Below are 16,844 nucleotides of genomic sequence, written 5' to 3'. Positions count from 1 at the left end.
CTTCAGCTAAATTAATATTTGTAAAATATATTCATGTGCGTCAATTTATTTGCCGTTTGGTTCTTTAAAGATCTAGGGTGTAGCTTTAATACATGATAAAATATTGTTGCCTGTTTGCACTCAAAATAACTAAGTTTAAATCCTTTTGCCTTGATCAAGGTACATAACCACAGTTGCTCCAGTAATAATAACCCTGCTGTGTAAATAGGTAAATATTTGTAAATAGATTAACACTGTAAGTCGCTTCAGACAAAAGCATCAGCTAAACAAAAAAAAAAAAAAAAATGTAATGATGTTTTATCTACAAACTCCTACTCTGTGCTGATTGTTTACCAATTCATCCATAAAAATGAGCTATTCATCATGTCGCTTAAAAACCCCAGACACCAGAAGAACGTGGTCCCAAATGCCTATTATGTTCGGGTGCGTTTTGCTGCCAACTATTGCCTGGACAAATAAACGCAAGTCACGTTTGCTCCGAAACAAGCAAATTTGGTAGAAAACAAGTAAATGAAGAAAATGCTACAAAATAAATAAAGAAAATGTGAAATGCTTGTATGTTCAGCGTAATTTTGTGTGCATTTACATTACGACCACTTCAGGCTTTGAAAATTGGGATTGATTCATGTATAATAAGGAATTCAATTTTTGTAATTAATTTATCCTCCAGGTAAAGAACAGCATGAATTTATGTTAGGTTTTTCTACCTCATTTCACCTCAGGGTTCTGGATACTCAAAATTTGGCAAAGCATTACATTAAATCAACAAGGGTGAACCGGAGTTTTAGTTCAGCCGGACTTGTGTGAAATATATTCCATACGCCCCTGCATATTATCTTGCAAAATAATAAAAAAAAAAAGTTCCACAAAGACTGCACAGTTATTCAGCAATTTCCTGAAATTTTTGTACAGGACTGCACTTTATCAAAGAAAGCTGTCATGCTCCTCTGACAGTATTTCCTCGCTGCTGTTCGTGGGACTATTATTAGATGGTCTTTTGAACTCGTTCCTGCTGTGTTCCCCTCCAGGTGGTCTGCAATTCATATGTAACGCTCTCTTTTTGACTCTTTATAATGTACCAGAGAAACAAACTTGCTTTATTTCTCTTAGTGCTTTTTGTTTGGCCCCACTGGCCATACAAACACACGAGTGTTTTATGTATGTGTGTGTGTCTGTGCAGTGAAATGTCACAAATGTACAGCATTGTTTCACTTCATGGCAGAGGAGTTTCTGGAAAAACGATGCGTTTTGGGTATGAGAGTTGGTGATGGAGAGGAGAGTGTATGTGTTCTCTTGTTAGTTGACTTTTTGGTGTGTCTGTGTGACAGAAGCATGACGCTCAGTTCACGGTGATCCAGCTGGTGGGCATGCTGCGTGGCATCGCCTCGGGCATGAGGTACCTCTCCGACATGGGCTACGTGCACCGCGACCTGGCCGCCCGTAACATCCTGGTCAACAGCAACCTGGTGTGCAAGGTGTCCGACTTCGGGCTGTCGCGGGTGCTGGAGGACGACCCGGAGGCCGCGTACACGACGAGGGTGAGCATGTGCCGTCGCAAACCGGTCTCCTTCAGGGTCTCGCACAGCGTCCCACTCTGGTGATTCGATCATCTGACAAGTAAATGCTAGTAATTGTACAAGGCAACATGAAGGTGCTTTAGTGAAAGGAATGGCTGAATGTTCCACCTACATCCAGTCTGATTTTGTAACCATCCAATGTTCAATAAACTGCTCCAGAAATTCATATTAAATAGTCATTGAAAAAAAGTCAGGAGTGAAAAAATTAGTAATTGTAAATATAAAAAAAATATTATAATATGACCCCCCTCGGGACAAGCGGTTGTTTACGATGGATGGATATTATAATATAGTAATCAATATAATATCAAATTTAAATATATTTTATATAGAACATATGTATATAGGGGGGTGCGGTGGCGAAGTGGGTTGGACCAGGTCCTCCTCTCCAGTGGGTCTGGGGTTCGAGTCCCGCTTGGGGTGCCCTGCGATGGACTGGTGTCCCGTCCTGGGTGTGTCCCCTCCCCCTCTGGCCTTACGCCCTGAGTTGCCGGTTAGGCTCCGGTTCCCCGTGACCCCGTATGGGACAAGCGGTTCAGAGAATGTGTGTGTGTGTGTATGTATGTATGTATGTATGTATGTATGTATATAATTAAGCAATAATGTTGACTGTATGAACACATGTATACATTTTAATAGTCTATATAATATCACATCATTATATAGTACATATAATGCTGTGTGTATGTATGTATTTTGGAAAATCTTCCAAAATATGTTTAAACTGTCTAAAATAGACTATGAAACAGCAATAACATGCCTGGAACTGGTACATGGAAACATGGATCACAGCACCACAGATATTTACAGTGGCCAACGAAACTTTACAAACAAATTACAGGACAAAGCAGTAACACAACAATCATCTGTGTGACAAACATTAACACAACGCACTGTAACAGCTCTTATCCAGAAGTAAAATGATGAGCTCCAGCTACAAAGCACAAGATTATAAGAAGTCTCCCCTTACAACAACCGTATTTAGTGGTTATTAATTTGTCTAGCTGACACTTTTCTCCAAAGCACAAAGCAACTTCCAATGAACTCCATGTAGTGTTATCAGCCCTCACACCTTGTTCACCAAGGTGACTTACACTGCTAGATACACTACTTACAAGGGGTCACTCATCCATACATCAGTGGAACACACACACACACTTTCTCTCTCTCACTTACTATGAGGGAACCTGAACAGCATGTTTTTGGACTGTGAGAGGAAACCAGAGCACCCAGAGGAAACCCACATAGACATGGGGAGAACAAACAAACTCCACACAGAATGAGTGGGGATGAAACCCACATCCTCACGCCCCACCCACATGCTGTGAGACAGCAACACTACCCACTGTGCCACCATGCCACCCATGGATTGTAATGCAGTGATACCACCTGCTACCATTACAGTCATTATAGTTTCAATACTACTTTTTGCACAAGGTGTGACTGAAATGATTATCAAGACTCCAAAGCAACAGAGGCAGTTTTGTTCCTCAGTATGTGCGCAACACCAGCTCTCTGGTCCAGAAACTTATTAACCCAAGTGTCTCTTTCAGACAAAATGCTGTCTGGCTTCTTGAGAAGGATGAGACACCCAAAAAGAAAATTAAACAAGAGAGAGATAATGTCAACATATTTTCACGAAATGCCCCTGTTTATGCAGGACCGTTGAAATGCCATTACTATTCATAACATCTCGTGTTTGTTTTCAGTAGCACTTTGTTGACGTGTGTGATGTTTATGTGCGGAGAGGAATTTTGAGAACAATAAGGAATCTGTTGGAATGAAGACAGTCTTTGGTTTATTTGTTTAAGTCTCTGAAAATCTTGGTTTAAAATGCTTTATAATCGGCATAGACTTGCTGGTACAGCCATCATTATAATGCAACGTTGCTGCTGGAGTCACCGTGTTGCAGTTAGTGGATCCAGGTTCAGTCCCCTGCTGTTGTTCTCTCAATCAAAGAACAAACCCTGAACTGTTCTGGTAAAATTTACCCTGTTGTACAAGTAAGTAAGCAACTGTTAGTAGCTTAGGGTTCAAGGCTGATTCTGAAAAATCTCAGCTAAATGATATCAGAAATGACACATCCATGGCTATAATTTTCTAATGCCACGCATGATAAACACCCTACAGAAACTTCTCTGTGTGTCTGACACCATGTATGCAATGAGTCTCAACAACACAAACAGATCAGACTCCCAATTCCAACCCCACCCCCCCACCTCTCAGGCAAGGCGTTGCGTGGTTGTCCGATCTTACTCACGTTACTGGTAATCTTCCCCTTGCTAAGGACCTGGGCTGTTTTTCTGAGCCCGCAAGGGAAGCGAAATAATGGGGAGGGAAGGGGGGTAGCACAGCAGTGGATTTATTTTTCAAGGCCTTGCTTTTGGAGGCAGCGGGGCAGCGCCTGTGTGACTTGGCCTGGCCGATGGTTAGCTTTGGCTTCCCTCCGTTCCCTACAAACCTCACCACCCATAAGGGTAAGGCTGGAGGGCGGAGCGGCTCCAGCAGCCGGCAGAGCTATTGACAGGGCACCCTAAATGCCTCTCCCATCCAGTGGGATCACACCGTGGAGGTGAACACGGAATTCAGCCCAGCTGAGGCCATCCGCTTGAAGGAGTCACGCATTTGCATCTCGTCTCCGTTTTTCCGTTGCTTTCCGTTGCCCCGCAAAACATTTCATTATTTAAAGTATTTGTCCTCCTTTCTGAACTGACATAGTTTAGTTTATTGAAGATTACTTTCAGATCTTTGCTTTTCGGGTCCTGAATTTGGCTTCATAAATTTGGCTTGAGCAGTTCAATGCCGGCTATCCTCCAGACTTTGAAAAGGAAGGGGTTTTTCGGTTTTGCAGAATGGTTTTTTAATAAAAGACAGACTTATTTTCAAAGCATTGTGTCCTTCCTTGTTGAATCCGCATTTTTATTATGTTAGTATAAGGAACATGATATGAATAATATAAAGTCAGCAGTCTACTGTTTGATATTAAAGAGAAATTAGAGTTGGTGTGCATAAATAAAACAAATCAAGGGTAACATTTTAATGATTGCAATTAACATTACATTTTCAAAGCGGTATGTAATGGAACTCGGTAACATTGTTATTCACATCCACTATTCAATATTGCTTTCATATGCTTAGACCTGTCCAGATTCAACATGATTGTTCATCTAAAAGAAGTCACAAACTTCTTTTAAACATTTTTATTAATATTTGACATCGGCATCCATCATACAATTTTTTTTTAAAGCCCAAAAATCACTAATTACCAGTTAAATGGAATTTGGTTGCTTTTTAAATTTAAAAAGAGAAAAGTTATTTTATAGATCCATGCATCATGCTGATGCCAAAGTTTCACCCTAGCATTAGAAATAAGCAGAAATAAAGATTTGTCTGAGCAGACCTTTTTCCACTGTAGTCTTATTTTCTTGTCCTTAACTGTCAGGAGTGGATCCTGGCATGGTGACACTGTAGAACATCAAGTCATGGTTCAATGAGTTGGGTGTTTATTATCTCTAGATACTTTTCTGTATATCACCATGTAGACCTGTTATTTTTGCACTTTGTGCCCATCCTCATAGCTTTATTAAGTTGGGCAATCCTGCTCTTACCTTTCTCATTAACAAGTGGTGCTATTGGTCTATGCAAATCCTGGGAGCTGTTTCTGAGATGCTGGAACCACCACTTCTAGTACCAAAAATAATTTTAAAAAAAAAATCAAGACCACCTTGATCACACAACTTGCCCTTCAAAATGCTTATTTGAAAAGTGACTGAACGTCTCAACCTTGTCTCCATACTTCATACATACTGAGCTGCAGCCATATGAAGAGCAGGCTGATTAGGTTAACAAGCAGGTGTACCCAATAAAGTGGCCACTTAGGGTACATCTATAGAAGGTCACATGTGAAATTATCATATTTCTGCTATGAATGTCATAGACTTGAAGGTAGACTGTTTAAAGGAGTCATTGTGGAATATCACACTGGGGTATCATTTTCAGCACAGACATTGTCCTAAGCAAGAATATAAGAAGGGAATCGATACAAAGTGTCTACCAGCCTGTTAGAAAGTGCATTTGTCATTGGCCGAGTAAATTAAATATGCATTGTGTTTGGTGAAACAAATTCTGACTCTGCGAAACATGTCGGACGAGGCAGCTGAGTCAGTGTGTGTTGTTTTTGCTGTTTCCCAGGGCGGCAAGATTCCGATCCGGTGGACGGCACCGGAGGCGATCGCGTATCGCAAATTTACTTCAGCCAGTGACGTATGGAGTTATGGCATTGTGCTGTGGGAAGTGATGTCGTACGGGGAGAGACCCTACTGGGAGATGTCCAATCAGGATGTGAGTAGGCTGCCTTTGGGGGGAAAAGGCAGGGCCAACTTTCTGCTGCGGGTGGAAGACAGGCATGGAGTGGTTGGGGTGGCTGATTTAACCCACCACTGCTGAGGGCTGCCTACCACCTGTAGTTACATCATTGCTTGGGATTCTAGATCATTTCAGTAGCCAAGAAATTCTAATAATTACACCCAAGGTAATGCAGTGTGGAAGTATGATACATTGAAATTTTTATTATCTTTCCTGCAGCAATAGTTCTGTACATTTGAAGCCATCTGCAGCTAGTTATTAGCTATGATACTTACAGCAGGGTTCGGAAGAGTTTATTAACTAAAATCAATCAAAGTCAAACCCGAATTTGTTTCTTTAAGATGATTCAGAATTTGTCCAGAATAACTGAGGATGAAGCCCAGCTTTGCTTGAATATGGTGAGAAAGAACTCAAAGCCCAGTGTTTGGATTCAGAAGATGCCAGAAGTAGGAGACAGCTGGTAGCATAGTGATTAGAGCTGCTCCCTTTGGATCCAAAGGTTGTAGGTTTGATCACTCCGTCTGGCTGTAGTACCCTTGAGCAAGGTACTTACACTAAAATTGCTCTAGTGACATTACCCAGCTGAATAACTGGGTAAATAATTGTAGGTAGACTAACGTTGTAAGTCGCTTTGGAGAAAAGTGTCAGCTAAATCAGTAAATGTAAGTAAAACCTGCTTAACTATAAGGAATCTCCAGTTAAATATACTGGATGGAGCTGAGTTGCTGTCTTCCCACCTGCAGGTGATCAAGGCAGTGGATGAGGGCTACCGCCTGCCCCCACCCATGGACTGTCCTGCGACGCTCTATCAGCTGATGCTTGATTGCTGGCAGAAGGAACGGAACAACCGGCCCAAGTTTGAGCACATAGTCAGCATTCTGGATAAGCTGATCCGGAATCCGGGCAACCTGAAGGTCACCGCCAACACGGCCTCCAGGTGTGGTTCTTGAATGATTTCTGAATCAATCACCCAACACATGCCTCAAGCAGAAAAAAAGTATGAAAGGAACAGTGAAGCTGCGCTCTCATGCCGACCTTACAACTCTTATCGATTTCCAGTAGCATATCGTACATGACATTTCGTCACGAGTTTTTTCTATCCTCATGTAATGTTTACTGATTCATATACCCTTTCTTTAACTTGTGGGATTACAGATAGTTGAGACTTTGTGTGCTGGATTGTAGCCCCAGTCTTTTAATGTTGCCATTGGCAGTTTTCTTTTCAATTATTCAGAAGTGTTCTTTTGGCCTCTTAGGGAAAGTAATGCACCTGAGTTATGAGAGAGTGTGTGAATGAATGTACTAGGCTGATCATCTCAAACATCACATCACCTTCTGTCCTGCTCTTTGGAGGTTTGTGAAATAGGTGGAAAAGTCTTTGAATGGCACCAATCATTTGATTTTTTTTAATGCTTCTGTAACACGCTACTTCCTGAAATGGACAGTGTCCTCTGGTTTCGCTTACACTACTGACAGCGGGTTTGTGCAGGAATGCCATATTTATATTCTCTCCATTTTCCAAGACCAAAATTGTTTGTTTCCACAACCGGCTGGCAGCGATGCTGTCTGCAGACAGGCTGAGCATGCTGTAAACAATCGGCGACTTCCTGCGTCCTCGATGCTGGTTCCCATATCCCGTGGCCTCATAGGCAGTAGCACATTGAGTGACCAAAAGTGGTGAGAATCTCATTCGCAGCGGTGACAGAAAATCCCTCCTTCGATGCTGTTTTCCTTCCCTTTGTTTCAATAAACGGGAACCCACAGGAGGGCCCATTGCAGCTTCCTTAGCTCGCGCCCGAACAGGGAGCCGTGTTATTATGAAGACGTCAAAGTGCATAACGGTGACTAATGATTTCTTAAGAAAGTGAAAATGGCTCCCTGGGAATTTGCATGTAATTTTCCTGATTGGCTTTTAACGCAGGCGGCTGAGGTGCTGGACGCAGGTGATTTATGGAGGCTAGTAAAAAGTGCCTAGAAGGAAGAGGGAAAGGGAGGGAGACACTGCGGGGCTCCAGCCGCAGATGCGCTCAACCCGGTGCTGCCCCATTTGTCTGAGGTAGACCGTGAAAACAGACCAGGAATCCCCCTATGGACAGGCCTCATGGTCGGACCCTTCCAGCAGAGAGACTGGGGTCGCCGGCGGATGGGATCGCGTGGAAGAAACCACAGGCACTGCTCGAGCGCGACCACTCAGAGGCACAGCGGCCCTCTTCACAGCTAGACACATTCCTGTCCATGACCGAGCTGCCCAGATGTCTTTTCTACAAATGTCCGGGGCCAGATCCTGTCCTTCCTCCAGCCCGGGGGGAGCTTTTAGAACACGATACTGCACAGCCGTGGTTATCTGGAGGTCACCCTGCAAGCGGGGAAAAAGGAGAGAAACAAAAAACAAGGAGGAGTTGTTACGTTCACTCATTGTCCCCGTACCCTCAACCCTCGCCGTTGTCAAGTGGAGAACGGCAAAGTGCAACAGTTCGTAAAACAGAGCGTTCACACCTGGGCTTCTCATAGCTGTTCCTCTTTACGCTCATATCTGCCTTCTTTCCCTGTCTTCTTGGTGTCAGTAATATGCTGTGGGGTTTCTATGCTGAAACACAAAGACACAAACCATAGAAGCAGGCAAAGAAATAAGAAAACAGGGTCATCTGCAGTTTACCGCAAAAAATAAAGTTTCTGGGCTTAGAAAGTTGTTTAGATCAATAATCTTTCTGTGCGCCAGAATGTTGTCTCTTGTTAGTGTTACCAGGGATGAAAAGTAGAAAACCCGCAGTCCTTCAAAAGGCGTCTGCAACAGTCATGGATAGCAAGCCAGCTTTTCTCCCTCCTTACAATGTGTCTGTTTAACGTAGTAAATTATTAATATGATCGAAAATTCATGCACTTTTTACCTCGTTAGGTGAAGGTAGGTACTAAAGAAAGAAAACCAAGTTGGAGAGTCAAGGATCATTACCCTTTCCTGTTTTACACTTTTATTATCCATATCACTCCTCTTCTGATTACATTAAAATGGGATTCATTTGGGCTTCCGGACCCCAGGTGGATCACTGAGCTCCAGTGCTCTATGTTGGGTATGTTATTATTGTTAGACCTCTCCCAATAGAAATATCTATCTCAACTGCTTTCTGACAGCTGTAGTCAAAAACAATAGAACTAAATAATAATTTGTCTTGATCCGAGTGCTTATAACCACAACAGGACCTTTTATGGCTGCTAGGCACAGAGATTGCTGTCTTACCACATTTACCTGTGGCAGCAGCTACTGTAGTGGAATGAATTGAGGTTTTGTGATCAAAAATCCCATGTTCAAATCTGAGCTCTGGCTTTAGTACCATTGATTAAGGTTTTTACTGTGAACTGATACAGTAAAGAAGTCCCAGCTGGATAAACAGGTAATTAAAGTCGTTCAGTATATAAACGTATCATTGTAGGTAGTTCTGGAGAAAAGTGTGAGCTAAATGAATTAATAATAATAAGCGTGGTCCGAGAACTTGCTGATCCTCTGTGGAAATCTGAACTGCTGAGCCGGGCCTTCTAGGTTCTGATCGAGCACGGCGGGCGAGCCATAGATGCGGCCCAGGTGTCAAGGAGTTTTGGAAATGACTCGTCAGATGTAGCATCTGATGAAATGGCTCTTCAAGGGGAAACTATTCGCCGTCCCTTCTGGAGCAGCAGGCTGGACAGGCGGCCGCTCTCTGCGTCAGCCCTCTCGCTCCTCCTCATGATTACAGAGGCAAAATCGATAGAAGGAGAAAGATAGAGACACCGTATACCTTCACGGCTTCTCTGGGCACTTTCATCATCTTCTGTCTCAGAAAAGATGTTTCAAAGACATATTTACGATTAGAATATAATAAAGGGTATAAAATCTCCTTCAATTATTAATAAAGTACTTATTACTCCAGACTTTTTAATAAATGTGTTAGTGTCCTCTTCTTCCGCATGTATCCAATATAAATATTTAAACATTTTATAGATTATTTCTTATTTCTTTTTTTTTTTTTTTAACTTTGCTTCCCTTTACATCCCTTCCATTTTAAGATTTAAACAGTGCATACAGGTTATAATTGATATAAGACTGACTTATAATTAATAGAAGTCTGAGATGATTATTTTTTAATCCGCTTTGATAAAATGCGGACACTTGTGTTTTAAGATTTATGCTGTGGTTTTAAATAACATTGAACATCCATAAGTTAGATCAGCGTGTTTAGCGTACAGTGTATGTGAGATTAATTCTTTGTGGACAGCAGGAAGAAGCAGTTTGAGAAAGTGTCAGGAGATTCAGGAAGCGAGTGAGGTGCACAGATTGCCTTCTCGCAGAAATACCCCCTGAGATGTGCAGGGAAAAGAAACAGTTTGCAGAGAGTCCCATTTCTCTGCAGGTATTTCCTAATGGAGATGCCTAAGACGTCTTTTTAGGGCTCTCGTGTTTTCCTTCCACAGCTTGCGTCTTGGCAGGCATGTTTTCTCAGCAATAACGTTTTCGTACCTGATGTGAAAAACGGCCTGGAATACAAATCTGTCTCTCTGGGGGGGTGGTGGGGGGGTCGGGAGGGCTTTGCCGGAGAGCTCAAACCTGGGGTTAGTGCCGTGGTGGGCCAGCAGATCAGTATCTGAGAGCTGTGTGGTCATAGTGAGAGATTTATTCTACAGCTGAGGTTCACGGAAAGAGGGGGGGTGGTCAAACAGGTTCCGCTGACACCCCGCTGACAACACGATGCCCCCCCCCTCTGTCATTCCCACAAGGCCGGCCAACACGCTGCTGGACCGGAACAGCTCAGACATGGCCTCCCTCCGCTCTACAGGGGGCTGGCTGGACAACGCGCGGACCCTGCCCTGCAAAGACGCCTTCGGTGGGGTCGGCTACACTTCCTGTGACACCCTGACCAAGACCACCGCTGAGTAAGAGACCCCCTCCATTCATTCTACAAAGACACCAACTACTTTAGCGGCAAAGTTACCTTCAAATTAGCCTCCAAACGTTGAATTGCCAGAACTCCTTGGGAACACATAATCCGTAAATTTTACCATGGTCTTTTTAAATTGATATTTATACTGTTCCCAACATGGTTCAATCAAAGCAAAATCAGTTATAGTGTGGTGCCTCTTCTCTATTTTTGACACTATTCAAGTTAACACCATAGGTAGTGGAGTGATTAGAGCTGTTGCCTTGTAAATGTAAATGACAGGGCAAGGGTTTAAATCTCCCCTCCAACTCCAGCACCCTGGAGAATGCTAGTTACTTGAATTGCTCCAATAAAAGCCATCCTGCTGTGTAAACTGGTAAATCAATGTACGTAGCTTAGTGTACAAAGCTTCTACTTTGTCTTAGACGAATAGCTAAATAAATGCTGACAGTGAAAAGTGACTCATGCATAGCAAGAAACCTCAGGCGGGTTTTACTTATTTAAAAATACCCGTAAAGTTGTACTAGGGATGTATGCAAGGTTAACACTGCAGTAGGTGGTGTACTGGTTACGTGAACCTGAAGGATGCAGGTTCAGATCCCCACTCCTGCTGTAGTGCCCTTGATCAGGGTACGTACCTTGTAAAACCACAGCACCACAGTAAAAACTGCCAAAGTATAAAGAGACTGTAGGTAAATCATTGTGAGCATCTCAACACTGTAAGTTTCTTTAGAGAAAAGTGTCAGAGGAATGAATAAATAATAAACATGCTTTTCTCCGTTTGTCCAAATATACTGTTTTGTCCGTATGAGATGCTCTCTAATGGATTCAAGCAGTTTCCAGCAGAACATCGCTGTTGTCAGACATCTAAGTAAGAGGCCTGTGAAATGAAGCACTTAGTCACGCTGGACTACCCGCGTCAAGTATGGATCCGTGGCCCTGGCGCTGAATGTCTGACGCTAATTTGAAGAGATCAAAAAGGAGAAAACAAGCACAGTTTCCATGGGATTGTTGCGCTTTCAAGACTCAGACGCACGTTTTGGTGCCGCCAGCTGCAATATGGTAGAAATGTTTACAAGCATGACTCCGCCAGGTCCGGAGCAGGGATGTGAGCTATCTTTTAAATGTAGCTTTCGTGTTTGATTGCAATGGGCAAAGGCGAGGCTTTAACCACCCCGATTTCTGTCCGACGTCCAACCGCAGCCGAGAAAAAAAAGACGTAAAAGTACGTTCCTGTCAGGATGTGCTGGCCGGAAGCTGGTTTCGAGAATCAGATCTGGCAGTTTTTACAGTTAAGGAACCCAGCTGACTCAGAAGAGCTTCTATTAATAAACTCCGGCTCTTGGTGCTGATTAAAGTTTGTAGGCCGGCACATTGCTGCACGCCAGGGGCTGACTCTCAGAGCGAATGATGCCCCCAGAGACACTCTGCTATACCCCACTGATAAGGTATTTGACACTGTAGAGTTTGACATTTGTGATCAAGAGGATCAAAGACTGAATGTTCGGCGCAGCCAGCTGGGTCTTGTTGTAACTTACTGCTTTAATGGACCGGACATAGGCCAGCGAGCAATTAGGATTTTTGTGCACGCGTGTTTGCATTTCACTATCTTATGAATGTAAATAATTACAAGGAAATTGCATGTACAGTTCTCCCCGTCGATCATGACCCACACTTAATTGTGTGCATCACTTGTGCAGCACTTTGCTTCACGCTGAGAACAGCTGGAGGACGCCATCTGGGTACACATCAGACCGTGGGGTGAATGTGGAGTAACAGTGTCGCACTTGCCAAAGGGAGCAAAATGAGGCATTTCAGTTAATTTGCTTCCAAAAAAAAAAAGAAAAAAAGAAAAAAAAAGCAGCGTCTTAAAATTCTTCTTTCTTATAATTAAACATTTAATCTTTAGCTTTTGTTGCACTTTTAACTAACTCTCCGTGTTTACGATGATTAATATGTACGCACATCGCTGTGCGCGCTTATTCATAGTAAATCGACTGCAAAAAACCAAGAGCGATTTGAATCATGCTGCAAAGAGCTGGCCTTTCATCTAGCATTTCATTATTTATTGTTTATAGAAATGAGCAGCTGTCGGAATAGTTTAAGCAGTCTGAACCAGTAGACTAGACATACCTTGGCATCTCTTAATTACGTTCCATTTCAGAATGACCTTTTCCTGTTTGTATAAAAGTTGATTTAGTAAGCAACTTCTGCAGTTTTATTGCTCGGTTCATTCCTATGGTGTTACTCTTCTTCGCTGAAAGTCTACCACGGTACACCACGACGGCAGATGTTGGACTGGCATGTAGATGAGTTATGAGGATGAAGACCCGGTGGTCCAAGTGCAGTCGAGGCTCTTATCCTGCCAGATTAGTTCCTGAATGTCATATGGGATCCAGTTGAATAAACTCCTAGCAATGTAGCGTTGTATAATACAACGGAATATAAAAATGGAAAGGACTCTACTACGTGCCACAAAAACCTATTCAGCTCACCTGAACCGAGCCAAGGAGCGCCGTTGAGCTAAAACTGTTTCTCAGTTTTGACGTTCAGTTGTGTTACAACAAGAGAGACGTTAACAGTGATTTAAAATAATTTAGCTAATGTAGGTTTAAAACAAATAATTAATGTCTGTTTTGTATTACATAAAGGGGATCTGGTTAGCGAATACTGTTTTTGTGCTCCCATTTTTATACAGGTTGACATCAATAAGGACAGTCGAAGGACATTCAATCTGAATCTAAGGGAGCTGAGCAATACCGTTAGTTTAAAAAAATAACAAGGTCCATTATATGGGGTAGGTTCGTGTGAAATAGTTTGTACTGTATATCCTTATGGTCCATGTAATATAAGGGGATTTTTGACTTACAATGAAGTTAATTTACAACGAGGTCATCCGAATGGATGTAAGATGACCACCTGTATTCGGAACTGGTTGTCATGTTTATAAGAGCCTTATAAAGTACAGAACTGCCAATAGCTTTTTTAACCGTGGGACTCATACACGTTTTTATCACTCACACAGCATGAGTCTAAGATGTGGGTGTGTCACACATTGAGTCCCACCCACCTGATTGTCTATCTAAGAGGCTTACTTTGTCCGTAGAATCTGCTTGACTGAGGTCAGGCCGGCAGCCACGTGTCCCGAGTGGGAGCCGTCCCTGGGGATTACGACACTTTAACCCATAGAAAAGTCCTCACGGTGGGTTTGAGTGCCATTCGCCGCACAGCCTGTCTTGGAGAGGCCTGAAGAATGATCCTGGAGAATGGGTCCCTAAGAGATGGACAGCACTTTCTTTAACCTTGGTCTGCTTGTACTAATATGCTTCAGTAATGCCCATGACCAGCAAGAAACGCGCTGTCCCGCAGCAGCATTTCCCCGATGCCTGATCTTATGGTCCGGTGCAACACAGTTCCTGTAATACACTAACTTCTTTTTTCCTCACATCATCCCCAATCACAAGGTCCCTGACTTTAATCGCTGAGGAAAGGCTTTGACCGTCTAAGAATCCCTCATTCTAACAATCTCCGTGGAGGTGCACGAAGGGCGCACGGCCATGTGGCGAGCTTTAAGAGAACAGTACGGCCATAAATAACGAATGCATCTGTCAGTTGCTGCATGGAACTAATTTGGTGAATTCCGACTATCTTCTTTTATAGGAGGGGATTGCAATGTGTCAGTGCTGCTCCATCCTCAGCATCTACTTCAGATTACATTCAAGAATTTGGAAGGGTTTGCAATGACTACTTCAGTCATTGCGAAGAGTAGTGATAACTACAGTATGCATAAAACATATTGTAAATGTCACAGCTCATTGAATCGCAGATGTTTTATTTCAGTTTATAATAATAATGATAATAATTCTGTTGCTGATTACTGGTGCAACAGGCTGGAAGACTAAGAAGGAATGGAGCAGCATTGCAGACTGGCACTTTGTGTGTGTTTGCTTCTGAAAGCTCAACCTTCCTGCTCTGTTTTTGCAGGGACTTCAAAAAAGTCGGCGTGACGATCATAGGACCTCAGAAGAAGATTGTGAGCAGCATCAAAGCACTTGAAACGTACACAAAGAACGGCCCTGTTCCTGTGTAGACCTGCGAGACACTGTCGCTGCTTTCGCTTCCGTAGATGGGATTCAATATTTAATGGAAAAGAGAAAATAGAAATAAATAAATAAATGAAAGGTGACCTTTAGAAAGTCAAGGGCAATTTCCTGAAGAATGGCAGCGACATCCCAGCACCTATGACTCCTTGCTTGGGGTCAAGAACTACTTCCCACCAGTGATGAGATGCCTTACAAATGAGATGCATGAATGGGAGGGCCCAGAGAAGGGTTGAACCTGGGAGTGTGGGCGGGGCATGAGTACTCAGTGGGCATGTCTACTAAGCCTCACTCTGGAAAGCGATATGCTACGTTCATTTGAGAAGAGAACGATAAATGGGAGGTTGCTGACTTTTGCAAGTTTCGTCCACCGATAGCCTATAATATGTGATGGAGGATCATTTAACACCTTTAGCAGTTGATACTAAGACGAAGGGCCACTTTTAAACCATGCCAGTCCCGAGGCCTTTTAGCTTTGGGCTGCAGGTCATGCCACTAGCTCTACGAGGCCTCAGCTTTGACAGGATGGATCTGCCTCTGCGCTTCACTGCTTAGCGTGATCATTTCAGGATGTCTGATGTAGACACAGCCCTCTGTGACCCGAAAACCTCCCTGACCCGATTTAAAACAGGCAATAGCTGAAACTGTGGATCTGTCCCAAAAGGCTAGAAAATCTGAAGAAAGGCAAGCCAGTGTCCTTCATGATAATTGGGTGGCGATTGCAAAAAAAATGTGTCACACTGAGCAATAATATACTGTAAGTCCTCAATTATTTTCCATTACTGTTATTATATGGGACACGATCTCCTTCAGTCCCAAGGTCATAACTCAATAGCTGCTTGAGGTGTGCTGAGAAGCTTCACTGTCTTCAGAAGCAAGACTGGGAATGAAACAGAAATTCAAAGATTTTTTTACCCAGTTCAGAGCTTCCTATATATAACTGGTCTTAATGGAATAATGGATATACAGTATGGAGATAATGAAACACACTAATATGGTCGTTATTCACATTTCTTTTTTTTTTTTTTTTTTTGAATAAATTCTTGGTTATCTGAAGATTTCCAGATGATCATATCAGGACATTGGGAATCTCTAAAGCAATAGAAATGTCACCGTTTTGGAAACATGCAGTTCCCATGCAACACAGACACTTTATCACTGATTGCATTGTCTTATTTGGTAGCCATTTATTGTAACAGGGGACCAAGCTTACATGAGAGCAGGTTTACTAAAGTACAGTTTCATGTGATTATCCACTACACACTAACACGTAAGCCGTTTTAAATTTCACTCCTCAGTTCTGAAATGCTGTAAGGGAATTCTGGTATATGTGTAAATGGTACTTTTCATGTTTTTGAAGACGAAATGATGGGAGTTTGAGAAACATGACATAGACCTGATATCTCCCAGCCCAGGTACAGGTGCCCACCTGCTCTGTGTTAATCCAGGGTCATAAGTGAGGATGTCTTTGCTCATGTGTTAAAAAACACTTACAGTACAAAGTCCTGATTCTTTGATCTTGGCTTGACAAAATCTGTATCATATCGTGATCTTTTTTATCAAAATGATTTTTTTTTTAATGGAATGGACAAATAAGTGTCTGCAAAACGTATATTTGTAAGACAAAAACAAACTTCTCTTTCAGTATGCTTTTTCTGTGTCCATAAAACAACTTCAGTGTCACTGTTTAACATTCTTTCCACACTGTATGAAATATATATTTTGGGTGTCCGGGAAAATGGATGGAGGATAGCTGTAGGGAACGTTGAAATGTTTTTAATGATACTTGACTCCTGGTTTCTCATGCTTGGAGACGTGAGAACAAGAGCAAGAAAAAAAGAGAGATTCATGCTGGTTATCCAAATGCATAATGTTTAAAACTAATGTAGTACACA

The 16,844-nt window shown here is 42.5% G+C and overlaps 1 protein-coding gene across 2 annotated transcripts in view; it reads left to right on the top strand.

Moving 5' to 3' along the window:
• LOC108928474 (ephrin type-A receptor 3-like) overlaps positions 1–16,403 on the top strand; it is a 78,884-nt gene extending 62,481 nt beyond the window's left edge. Inside the window, exons 13-18 of one of the 2 annotated variants that reach the window (XM_029256736.1) lie at positions 1,329–1,538; positions 5,769–5,918; positions 6,686–6,879; positions 10,689–10,844; positions 13,956–14,051; positions 14,834–14,909. In XM_029256736.1, coding sequence (XP_029112569.1) covers positions 1,329–1,538; positions 5,769–5,918; positions 6,686–6,879; positions 10,689–10,844; positions 13,956–14,031 — 786 coding nt within the window. In that variant the 3' untranslated portion in view covers positions 14,032–14,051; positions 14,834–14,909. Of the gene's footprint in view, positions 1–1,328; positions 1,539–5,768; positions 5,919–6,685; positions 6,880–10,688; positions 10,845–13,955; positions 14,052–14,833 lie in introns of both variants that reach the window. The other variant, XM_029256735.1, reaches the window with a different exon arrangement.
• Positions 16,404–16,844: the final 441 nt, after the last annotated feature.

Source organism: Scleropages formosus, chromosome 12 (assembly GCF_900964775.1).
Source record: "Scleropages formosus chromosome 12, fSclFor1.1, whole genome shotgun sequence".
NCBI lineage: Eukaryota > Metazoa > Chordata > Actinopteri > Osteoglossiformes > Osteoglossidae > Scleropages > Scleropages formosus.
Note: the sequence above shows the minus strand (reverse complement) of the source record. Positions and strands in the feature narration are given on the sequence as shown.